The sequence below is a fragment of the Oratosquilla oratoria genome, chromosome 12 (genome assembly GCF_046742065.1).
Source record: "Oratosquilla oratoria isolate Oo_2021 chromosome 12, ASM4674206v1, whole genome shotgun sequence".
NCBI lineage: Eukaryota > Metazoa > Arthropoda > Malacostraca > Stomatopoda > Squillidae > Oratosquilla > Oratosquilla oratoria.
The window spans coordinates 62,106,506-62,118,826 of NC_134788.1; the positions used below are offsets into that span (position 1 = coordinate 62,106,506).

At 41.0% G+C, this 12,321-nt stretch overlaps 1 protein-coding gene across 1 annotated transcript; it reads left to right on the forward strand.

Moving 5' to 3' along the window:
- The first annotated feature begins 3,436 nt into the window (after positions 1 to 3,436).
- Positions 3,437 to 4,225, forward strand: LOC143030835 (uncharacterized). The gene is made up of 2 exons (XM_076194054.1): positions 3,437 to 3,470; positions 3,613 to 4,225. The coding sequence occupies exon 2, from the start codon at positions 3,623 to 3,625 to the stop codon at positions 4,205 to 4,207; it is 585 nt and encodes a 194-aa protein (XP_076050169.1). The 5' UTR covers positions 3,437 to 3,470; positions 3,613 to 3,622; the 3' UTR covers positions 4,208 to 4,225.
- The last annotated feature ends 8,096 nt before the right edge of the window (positions 4,226 to 12,321 follow it).

Genomic DNA, 12,321 nt, shown 5'->3' on the forward strand with positions numbered 1-12,321 from the left:
ACCCTCTCCAAAACCCATCATCAGAAATTACAAAGCTTTCAAAACAAACGCCTTAGATTCGCCAGTGGGCAGACCCCAGCATATCAAGAAACAGTAGAAGAAATCTACATAAACAAGAACCACTTAAGCAAACTTTACACGCTACGATAAATTGTAGCGATTTATTGTAATGAAAAGGTTGTTACAATTTGTCATTACTACGTGTAGTTAACAGGAGATCGTAGCTACGCTACGATCTCCTGTTAATTACACGTAGTAATGACAAATTGTAACAACCTTTTCATTACAATAAATCGCTACAATTTATCGTAGCGTGTAAACCTTGCTTAAGTGGTTCTTGTTTATGTAGATTTCTTCACCATTTTCCACATCGTTGACTGGTAATAGGGCTAAAGCATTCAATTTCCCACAAATCCGTCGTAACTCGTCGTTATTCTTGTAGAGATTGGTAAAGCTAGGGTCTTGAACTTCTCTCCAAGTGCTCTGAGACATGTGATAGAAACACCCTTAAGTTGGAGTGTCTGGACCAAGTATGGTACTGATGGCTTGGATGACTGCCTGTTCTAAATCCATGATGGCTGTAGTAGGGTTTGGAAATTGGTTGAGACCTAGGCAACTGTTCATAATGACATGAAGAGGTGTGTCCTGAGTTTTCGTTTGTGGAAGTGCAGGCCTAAATCAGATTATAACTTGTGCAATGATCAGCAGATACTACAGATAGCCTCTTTTTTTCAAAAACTGTATGTTATAATCAGAGGTGGGCGTTTCGAACAAATGTTCGCGAACCTTTATCCGCGGATTTGTTCGGACCGGCAAAATCCCGGATTTGGGTTCGGAGGTTCGGATTCGGACCGACGTCAAAAAAGATTCGGACTTCCGGGTTCGGAACGTCTTTTTTTCGCGAATCCGAACCTCCGTATCCGGGGAAAAATTCGAAAAAAACGAAGACGACCAAACATTGGTTTTCAACTTTTCCGCGGCATACAGATATGGTGACGCCTATGTTTCTGTAACAACTAGAGACGCCTTTGACCATTAGCATTGTTTTACTTTATCGCTTTTCTCTACTTCTATTTCAGTATGGGCGTGTAAGTGTGTGTGTGTGTGTCTCAAATGACCACTGCTCGAAATGTGCTCGACATGCAAGCCTGTGTGACTGTGTGTAGTAATGCGAAACAAAGACTAGTAGTACTGCCTGGACTGCCCTTCTTTGAACTTGGAAATATACTCGTGGTGTTTAACTCGTTGCTTTATCTGTACCACACAGACTCGTCATGTTGTGACCGCAGCTGGCTGCCAGCAAATCAGAACGCTTGTTAGTGACGCGCAGCCACCGCGCATGCGCCGGTGACTGCAGCAGCCAATCAGAGCGCTTGTTTAGTGTTTACAAATCTGCACAGTCCGCAGACTTTCTTGTCACCGCGTCCCGTAAGTTACGATTTAGTTAAACAGTGCTACAATAGTCAGACATTCTTCAACCGTTGCACTGACAACACTGTGGAGAGGACACCTAAGGAGGCTAGACTCTACTCACATCACACTCACCGCTGACAATGGATAAGTACGTGACATCCACACCGAGGTCGAGAAACCCAAGTGCTCAGTCTGACACACCAAGGTCCACGAACCCAAGCGGCCTCGCTGAGAGTGAATCTGACGCCAGCGATATCCAATTGCCAGAGTTTTCGAGTCCGGAGCTGATGCCTGGCATAAGTCGAGCCAAGGACATGGACATTGCCGACACCGAGGCCGAGCAAGCCGAGGGAGGTCACGGTTCCAGAAGGGAAAGGGACCTCTACAGAGACTGGGACATTCTCAAGCCCTTCTTCAAGTGTGGTGTCGGCAGGGACGCCGGGTATGCCCTCTGCGCCAAGAAAAATTGCACTGCGAGGCTGAAGCTTCAGAATGACACCAACAGCAACTTAAAGAAGCATTATGCCACCAAGCACCCTTTAGATAGTCCTGCCTTAAAAGCAGCTTTAGATGGCAGCAGCAAACGTGGCCGCTCTGCTTCTGGTGGTGGTCGGGATGCCAAAAGCCTCAGGCAGGGCTGTATTGAGGAGGCTATGGCTGAGAGGTTTGACCAGCAGAAGGCCCTTGACCTGTTTTATGAGGTAAGTTTTACTTTTAAAAGTTCTATTGTTTTAGTATAGAAATTATTTAATCAATTAATTAATTTTGATAAATAAAAATAATTTATAACAAAAATTTAACTTCAAATACTCACACATCCTTTTTTGTTTCAGTGGATTATCCGCGACATGCTGCCCACCATAACAACAGAGTCAGAGGCGCTCAGGGCCTTCCTCAACTACCTGAACCCTCAGTTCAAGCTGCCGTCCAGGAAAAAGCTTGGCGACGACATCAAGCATATGAGCGCCAGGGCCAAAAATGAGCTCACCCAGATCATGTCCAAGCAGGACTACCTGGCCACCACTGCCGACAGCTGGTCGAGCCACAACCGGGCCTTCATAGGCTCCACAGTCTGGTGGTTGGACAAGGCCACCCTGGAGAGGACGACAGTAGTCTTGGGGATGAAGGTGAAGGAGAGCCAGACAGCCGAGTACTTGGCGAGGTCCTTGAGCAAGCTGCATGAGGACTTCAGCATCAGCAAGATTCTCTGCACGACCACAGACAATGACATAAACTATGTAAGTGCATTTGTCAACTTTGCACAAGAGGACGTCGTCATACAACCTGGCGAGGATAAGCCTGACGAAGAGCTGGCTGACGAGTCTCAGGTCATATCAATGGAGGAGGCCCTGGACCAGGCTGACGAAGCCGAGGTCAGCCTGCCTAAACACCAGAGGTGTGGTGCACACACTCTGAACCTCCTGGCGTCTGAGGATGTTTTCAAAGTGAGTAAAAACTAAAAATATGTAAATTACAATTTATTATTCTTTAATTTGTGAATTGTAATAGAATATTAAATAATAAATATTCTTTTTTCAGGTCCCACAATGGAACCATGGTGGCAGGAATATCTTCAGAAGGTCGGCTGCCAAGGCACAGTCTTTGTGGAATGCCCAGGGCCGCCGAACTGTCGCAGCCAACGAGATAAAGGATGCTATCGGCAAAAAACTTAAAGTCCCTGGCACGACGAGGTGGAACTCCAGCTATGACAGCTATAAGATGCTTTCTGGCCTGCTACAGGACCTGGACACCCGTAAAAAGATCAATGATCTCCGTACCAGCATGCGCCCCAACCCGATCCCTGCCTTTGTTGACGAGGACAACGAGGTCATCGCCGAGTACGTCAAAGTTATGGCCCCAGTTGCCAATGCTTTGGACAAAATGCAGTCAGACCAGCATGCCTACATGGGGAACTTCCTTCCCAACTTGATGGTGCTCCAGAGGGACTTGAACCTACTTAGGGACGACAACAGTATCAAGCATGCCAAGCCCCTCGTCACCTACCTCCTGGGGACATAGGAGCACCATGGCAGAGACAAAAAGGGCTTCACTGAAAGGTAGATATTTTTAATATTTTAATATATAATAATAATATAATATAATGATATAAATAATAAAATATAATATTTTATAGTAATTGAAATGAAAAAAAAAATCATTAATCAATAATTAAATTAACTCATATCTTAATCTTTTCAGGTTTCAACACATGTTTGAGGACCAGGAGAAGCTCCTTGCGACTGCCTTCCACCCCAGGTTCCGTCTAAAGATGGTCAAGTACATATGCAGGACAAATCCTGACTTGTACAACCTGGTGAGGGACAAGATGGTGTCGGACCTTGTGGCCCAAATCAGGTCCAAGGAGGGGGGTGTGGCCTCCGCCTCCAGCCAGCCCACCTCCAGGCCACAGTCTGTGGCCAGCCACACCAGCGAGCACGACGAGTTTGCCTTCCTTCTTGAGGACGAGGAGGAGCCTGTGGTGGTGGCCAACCTGGAGGAGGAGGTCGGCAAGGAAGTAGACACTTGGGGCGCCATTCTCGGCACAAGCATCATGAAGATCTCCCCGGCAAACTTCCCCAAGGAGCACAGGCAGCACTGGGTGAACTGTTTCATCAAGTATAACACTCCCCTGCCCTCGTCTGCCTCAGCTGAACGACTCTTCAGCTTCGGCTCGGACATTTTGAGGCCAAAGCGAGCCTCTCTGACCAATCTGAACTTTGAGAACCTGACCTTCATGAAGGGAAACTTGAAGTTGGTTAAGAGGGAGAGAGAGAGGGCCGACAAGTTAGAGTGAATCTGTGAAGAGTGAAGAGTGAAGAGCGAGACTGAAGTGTTGTGAATTTTTTGTTTTAAATGTTTTTATTGTTTTGTTCTGTGAACTTTTGTTTTTACTTTTTACTGTCTTGTATTAATAATTTGTTTTTCTAGTGATAATTTGTTTAGTAAATAATGTAGATATCTTAAAAAACACTTTTTTTAATAGGAAAGCTTTAAATTTACATTCGGAGATTCGGAATGAGTAAAATTTAGGTTTGGAAATGTTCGGAAGGTATCGGAATTAAGGTTCGCTTTGCTATTTTGTAAAGATTCGGAGGTTCGCGGACAAATGTTCGGAATAAATGTTCGCACCGAAATGTTGAAAATCGGGTTCGCTATTCGGAGGTTCGGAACCCTAAACTGGCGAAGATTCGGGTTCGGATTCGGAACCCCCAAAAAAGGTTCGCGCGCCCACCTCTGATTGTAATATTCAATAAATCGGTAGACACTGGTTTTGTGCCTAATGCTTGGAGGCAAGCAAACGTTGTTCCTGTTTTTAAGGGAGATAGATCGTCTATATGCAACTACAGGCCAATCAGTTTGACATCGGTTATTGGAAAAATGCTTGAATCAGTAATAGTAGACTCGGAGAACATATCGAAAGACATAATTTAATTCGTGATTCACAGCATGGTTTCTCCAAGTGTAAGTCATGTGTGACTAATCTTCTATCCTTTTATACTTAAGTATATAAGGCGTCAGATAACAATGGTGATTACGCTGTCATTTACCTTGACTTTAGCAAAGCGTTCGACAAGGTGCCACACCAGAGACTACTAAATAAAATCAAAGCCCATGGCATAGGAGGAAAAGTGTTAGAATGGATTAGGGCTTGGATTAGTAACAGAAAACAGCGGGTCACCATAGATGGAGTAAAATCTAAGTGGGGCAATGTTACTAGTGGGGTCCTCCAGGGCTCGGTTTGGGTCCCTTGTCGTTCATTATGTACATAAACAACTTAGAAGATGGGATAAATGGTGATGTTAGTAAGTTTGCGGATGACACTAAAATAGGACGCCTAATTAGGTCAGGAGACGACGCAGAGATTCTGCAGGATAATCTTAACAAATTGTTCACATGGTCGGTGAAATGGCAAATGAACTTCAATATCTCTAAGTGTAGCGTGTTAAACATAGGGCTACACAACCCCGGAAATAGATACAGCTTAGATAACACGTTTTTAGAGAAAACTGAGAGCGAAAGAGACTTGGAAGTTCTAGTGAGTCCGGACCTTAAAACCAGGAAATAGTGCATTAGCCCCAGGAATAAAGCTAACAGAGTATTAGGTTTCATTGCTAGGACGGTAATGAATAAAGTGAAGAGGTAATTATGAAACTCTATCTAGCGATAGTTAGACCCATCCTTGACTATGTGGTACAGTTTTGGTCTCCATCCTACAGAATGGACATCTATTCACTAGAATCAGTACAGAGAAGAATGACCAAAATGATACATGGACTCAGAAATTTGCCTTGTGAAGAGGCTTAGGCACCTTAACTTACACTCTCTGGAAAGGCGCAGAGTGCAGGGTGATCTGATAGAGGTGTTCAAGTGGATCAAAGGCTTTAACAAGGGTGATGCAAACAAGGTCACCATATTAAAACAACAGGGCAGAACTCGCAGTAATGGTTATAAACTGGACAAATTTAGATTTAAGAAGGAAATAGGCAAGAATTGGTTTACTAATAGGGAATGACTGGAATAAACTTAGTAACCATGTACTGTAGTAAGCACTGAAACTATCAGTTGTTTTAGGAAATGATTAGACAACTTTATGGATGGGGATGACAGGTGGTGAGGGATATGGAGCTGCCTTGTGTAGGCCTTATGGTCTCTTGCAGCCTCCTTCATTCTTATGTTTTTAAGTAATTTCTCAGGTGCTAGTAAATCTGTGGTGACAGGAACCAAGCCATCAGTTTCTTTTTTCCATCCCCACTGCCCGGGGGTGGGGGGTTATGGATTGATCTGCCAAAGTTGAACTTGATGATACATATGAAGAAAATGTTGTTTTGACACTGCTACTGTTTGGGGGAGTCTTTCAAGTCATACTTGCTTTTTTACAACATAGGCTACTGTTGCTCTCCTAAAGCACTTCAATCGAAATTGATTAAGTTCTAATTCTTCGGGGCCTCCATACGAACCAATAAGGTACTTTTCTCCTGCATCAGTCACTGACTTCTCTGTTAATGTCATGCTATTGAATACATCTGCATACTTCCTAGTCCTTCTGGCTTCTGTAAAAGTGCGAGTAGTTTATGCTTCCCCTGTCCGAAGAAAGACGAAACTGTGTTACACCCACTTCCAGCATGAAGGAAAAGGATGTAGTATTTTAATGAAGAAAGAGAAAATTGTAGTGTCTTGCAGGGACCTGTTTTATGCTGTCAGTGCAGCCATAAGTATAAGGAGATTAACATCTCTAACAACAGAAATGTTGCTAAAAGAACTTGAACTCTCAAGTACGGCTGTCTATATTATCAATAAATCTGCATTGTCAGTTGCTTGTTTCACTGAGATACCATTTTCATCTACTTTTCTGGACAATTGGGTGATAAATCTTGATTTATTATGCTCACTTGATAGAAAATTTTCTTGACTAATACAAACTTTGGTGTGGCGGTCAAAAATTATATCCGTGCTTTGGAATGTGTGTGATCTTTGTTGTCTCTGCATATTTTGTACTAGATTTTGAGTCACGCCACTCTGTCCATCAAACACAGTGACTGCATTTGTGTGGTATTGCTGTTTGATATAAGAGATGTATGCATCATAAGTCATTCCTTGAATGTGTGATGGCTATACAATATGATAAAGGAGAAAAACTCCATCAACAATGAAAACTGCATCACCCAGATCTTGACATGTGCTAATATAATTGAAAATACTATACATTGCAGCTTTGTTTTTTTCATGCACTCTTCAGTGAATAATGCAGGTGGCACTGGAGCAACCTCATACTCAAAGTATTCCTGCAGATCATCAGCACTGTCTAATGAGTGTATTATTCTTTGTAAGAGAAGAGTTGTATCAACATGAACTATATCTTCTCAAATTGTGGCACTTGAGTTAATTGTTGCCTGAGGTAACACACACTTCTTGTGCTTCAATTTTACATCACTGAAAGTTTGTCCAGTTATAGCATTCATGGATTCCAATCTAATACCATAGCTTTTGTAGCAGTTTATTTTACCATCACCAATCATCCTAGTTGCAAGTGCCAACCTCCACATTTTCTGAAAAGGGTGGATGAGACAGAAACCATTGTGAAATACTTCCTGTATCTTCATTATCTCTCACAATCCTCGAAAGTCATAGTTTAATGTGCTGCTCACTGTACAAACTTCTTAATCCACAAAACTCCTCAACTTTAATGCACATTTCACATGAAGCTGACATACCAAGAATCCACCGATTTAGTACACTATCGGTTTTCCCTCGCCCATGTGTCAACCCACCTAAGGTCTTCATGGTCCTCATTAGCATTTGTTCTACAGTAAGAGCTGACCACAGACCAGCCCAATTCTTGTTTGAGTGCCTCATTGTGAAAAATCCCCCCCCTTTTTTTTTTGTAAACTTGACAAAATCTTCATCAGACATACACTGATTTCATGCATATTTTGCATAAGCTAAATGACCAGCTGCATGAAAATAAGGTATAAACTCTTGAACACACAGGTGTGATACCAATTTCCTAGTCTATCAGCCTCTATGTAGTTAGCATCAAAGTCATCATCTGAAAATACTGTTGCCAAAGCTTTGCTGTTATGCCTCTTGTGGCAACTTCTTGCACATGCCTGTTAAATTCCTTTACAATGTTATTTATGATAGGCGATTCCTTTACTGATGTTGCTGTCAAATTTTTACTTTTGTACTGGTGCAGCATGGTCTGAACCTCAAGGATACCCTCATTGGAGATTGTTACACCATCAAAAAGAAGTTGGCCCAATGCAGCACATATTAACAGGTGTGCTCGAAGAGCTCTAGCAAAACTGTGTCCTGTCATCATATTTTCATTAAACTTAGGTGCATAAACTTTCTCCCACACTTCTTTTAATCCACTACCGGTCATGGTGTACACAATAGAACTCATAGATGACATTAAGAGATGGAAACCACCTAGTTGCAAGAAAACACACAAAAAAAAATTTTCTTCAATAGTAGACAATATCTCTTGCCTTCCAATATAGTGGCTGGTCAAAAGTAACACATGTCACAGTCTTATTCACCTTTCTACATGAGTTAGCTACAACTGTAACACACTGTTTATTGCATCAGAAGAGGTTCCTTTTGAATTAAGGGCAAGAAGTGAACAAACGTTGTATCAAAGTTCTTACTACTATTGACAACCTCCATAAAGCCACTTTCCACTCATCCATAGCAGATGACAAGGTGATGTTGCAAGTTTTTCACTAGGAAATTATGCAAGTTCCCTAAGATCCTTAATTTCAATGCTTTTCAGACCACTCTCACTGTGACTCGTGAAGGTGCAGTACATCATGGCATCTGATATCACTTTAGAAAATACTTCATTGAAATGTGAGAGTTGTGTCTAAAAGGATAAAATAAACACTGCTGAATATATTACTATATAATTACAATAACACAGATTACTAATAACAATGGCGTATACTCCAAATTTACAGAATACTAAGGTAAACAGAACTGTATCCGTCTACTATTTTCAACGGTTTTTCGTAATTACAACAAACATTCATACACTTAATGGAACACTTAGGAATCTTTAGTTACAAATAAACAAGAAATGCAATTACACAATAGGCCAATTAAAGGTTACTCAAGCAATCTGCAACTGAAAGCAAGCAAACTAGCATTTTTTTTTTCTGCATATAGTTTGAAATCACCCTAGGCTACAAAACCTGCATCGCAAAAGTCACACTTCAAGGACTTCTCTACAGTGTGGGTCATCATGCATCATTTGAGATAAAATTTTTGTGAGTAAGCTGAATCACACATGTCACATTAGAAAGATTTCTTTCTAGTGTAGGTAACTATGAGTGATACAAGATCATTCTTTGCGATGAAAGCTGCATCGCAGTCACACTTGAAAGGCTTCTCTCCAGTGTGGGTTACGACGTATTGTTTGAGATGACTCTCGCTAAAGTTGCATCGAAAAGGTTACATTGGGAAGGCTTCTCACTAGTATGCCTCACCAAGTGTCGTTTGAGAGAACTCTTTTGTGAGAAAGCTGCGTCACACAGGTCGCACTTGAATGGCTTTTCTCCGGTGTGAGTCACCACGTGTCGTTTGAGACTACCTTTGCGTGAGAAAGCTGCATCACATATTTCACACTTGAAAGGCTTCTCTCCTGTGTGGACCTTTGCATGACTTTTAAGAATAGTCGCGAGTGAGAAAGCCGCATCACATAGGTCACACTTGAAAGGCTTCTCTCCAGTGTGGGTCATCACGTGTTGTTTGAAAGCCTTCTTTGATGAGAAAGCTGCATAGCACAGGTCACACTTGAAAGGCTTCTCTCCAGTGTGGGTCATTACGTGATATTTGAGAGCACTTTTCTTTGAGAAAGCTGCATCACACAGGTCACACTTGAAAGACTTCTCTCCAGTGTGAGTCATCCTGTGATACTTGAGAATATCCTTCCTTGAGAAAACTGCATTGCACAGGTCACATTGGAAGGGCTTATCTCCAGTGTGGCTCATCACATGATATTTGAGACGATTTTTTTGTGAAAAAGTTTCATCGCACAGGTCACATTGGAAAGGCTTCTCTCCAGTGTGGGTCATCATGTGATATTTGAGACTATTTTTTTGTGAAAAAGTTGCATCACACAAGTCACACTTGAAAGGCTTCTCTCCTGTGTGGACCACCACGTGATATTTGAGAGAACTCTTTCTCGAGAAAGCTGCATCACACAGGTCACACTTGAAAGGCTTCTCTCCAGTGTGGGTCATGATATGATATTTGAGGGAACCCTTTTTTGAGAAAGCTGTGCCACACATGTCACACTTGAAAGGCTTCTCTCCAGTGTGGGTCATCATGTGATAATCAAGATGACCCTTTTGTGAGAAAGCGGCATCACACAGGTCACACTTGAAAGGTTTTTCTCCAGTGTGGGTCATCATGTGATAATTGAGGACACTTTTTCTTGGGAAAGTTGCATCACATCGCTCACACTTGAAGGGCTTCTCTCCAGTGTGGGTCATCATGTGATATTTGAGGCCACTCTTTTTTGAGAAAGCTGCATCACACAGGTCACATTGGAAAGGCTTCTCTCCAGTGTGGGTCATCATGTGATTTTTGAGAACAATTTTTTTTGAGAAAGCTGCATCACACAAGTCACACTTGAAAGGCTTCTCTCCAGTGTGGGTCATCATGTGATATTTAGGATGACTCATTAGTGAAAAAGCTGCATCACACAGGTCACACTGGAAATACTTCTCTCCAGTCTAGGTCACCGTGTGGTGTCATTTGAGATTACTATTTTGCGATAAAGCTGCAACACACAGGTTACCTTGGAAAGGCTTCTCTACAGTGTGAGTCACCATGTATAATTTGAGATTACATTTTCCTGAGAAAGCTACATCACACAGGTCACAGTTGAAAGGTTTTTTCTCCAGTGTAGGTCACTGTATGAGATTCAAGATGACTTTTGAGATAGGTATGCTTCTAACGCCACTTCAAATTCTCTTTATTATATGGCGAATATACAGAATCTTCGAATACCTTTTCCAAGGAATTTTGATATTTACCCCCGACCTGAAAGAATACATTTAAGTTCAACATCTAACTTTTTGAGAGCATATGAATAACACGAACGTATACAAATAGTGAGGCATTAACCATAAAAGGAGGGTAACAAACAACTCGTATCAAAGAAGTTTAAAGGAAGAAGAAGGGAATGGAAGGTTGAATGAATACTAAAATTAATGGCGTTGCAAAACAAAAAAGTAATTGGAACACTATGAAATAATCAAGAAATAATAAAACAAAAGAGTGGCTGAATAAATATTGGAAAGAGAGGAGAGAAAAAAAAAGATAGGTGTATAATGTAAGATACAATAGAATAATTGGAAAAAGGAATTCATGTCAATTTTTCAAAGAAATGCAACTTACAACAAATCAGGGGTTTCATAAATCAACATTTGAGAGATTCATAAGAATTTTATATCGATTTCTACAGTGTATTACTTGTTTTCCATCTTTTGGGAAAACAAGTAAAAATGTGCAAAATATATCACTACAAACTTATAACCAAAACTATAAAATGTTGATTTCTGACATCCTTGAGTGAGAAATAAATTACCTACATTAGGTTAGGTTAGATTCACCCCTCACTTCCGTCAATTACTAGAACAGAGCACAGTGGTAATAGTTTGTTGATTTACAGTTATTTGGTGGAAACAGACATTTCAATTGCATTAAAAGTAATCGCTGTCAATATTTGTTCCCTATGGCAATCTTACTCATAAAGCAACAAGATTAATTTTTTAGGTGACTGGTAACATGAAAATGAATAAGGAAATAATAAGCCACAGGAGTGTTGATATTACCAAAAGAAAGAAGTCATTCAAAATATCAGAGTATGATGAAAGTTGCAAAATTTCTTTAAACTGATATATGAAGTCTTGGTCAACTTTTGACAAAGGTCTGTGACAATAATCAAGGATGTCAGAAAAACAAATGTGATACTTGCGAATCATTATGAGTCACTTCAAATCTATTACAATTTTCGTGATAATCTATTCGAGCCGATGGCAATCTTACTCGTACATCACGAAAACATATAATCTAATTTTTTTTTAGATTATCATATGGTGAGTGACACTTCTGGAACCTTCGAATATAAAGTAATTCACTTACTAATGGTTTGTGAGGCAATGGTTCCTCTTGTGAAATGGGGATTTCACTTAATGTATTTGAGTATTCCAGTCTCAAATAATGTATGATACTCCTGTAATCCACATCCCTTGCAATAAAACAAACTTACCGAGAATATAGTATCCCTATCTTGTAGCTTCATATCTGGTCGTTGCATACGACAATGTAAACAAAGAATGCACTTTGACAAGACCTCACTCACCCTACCAAATTGGCAATGCCCATATACTATCGGTACTA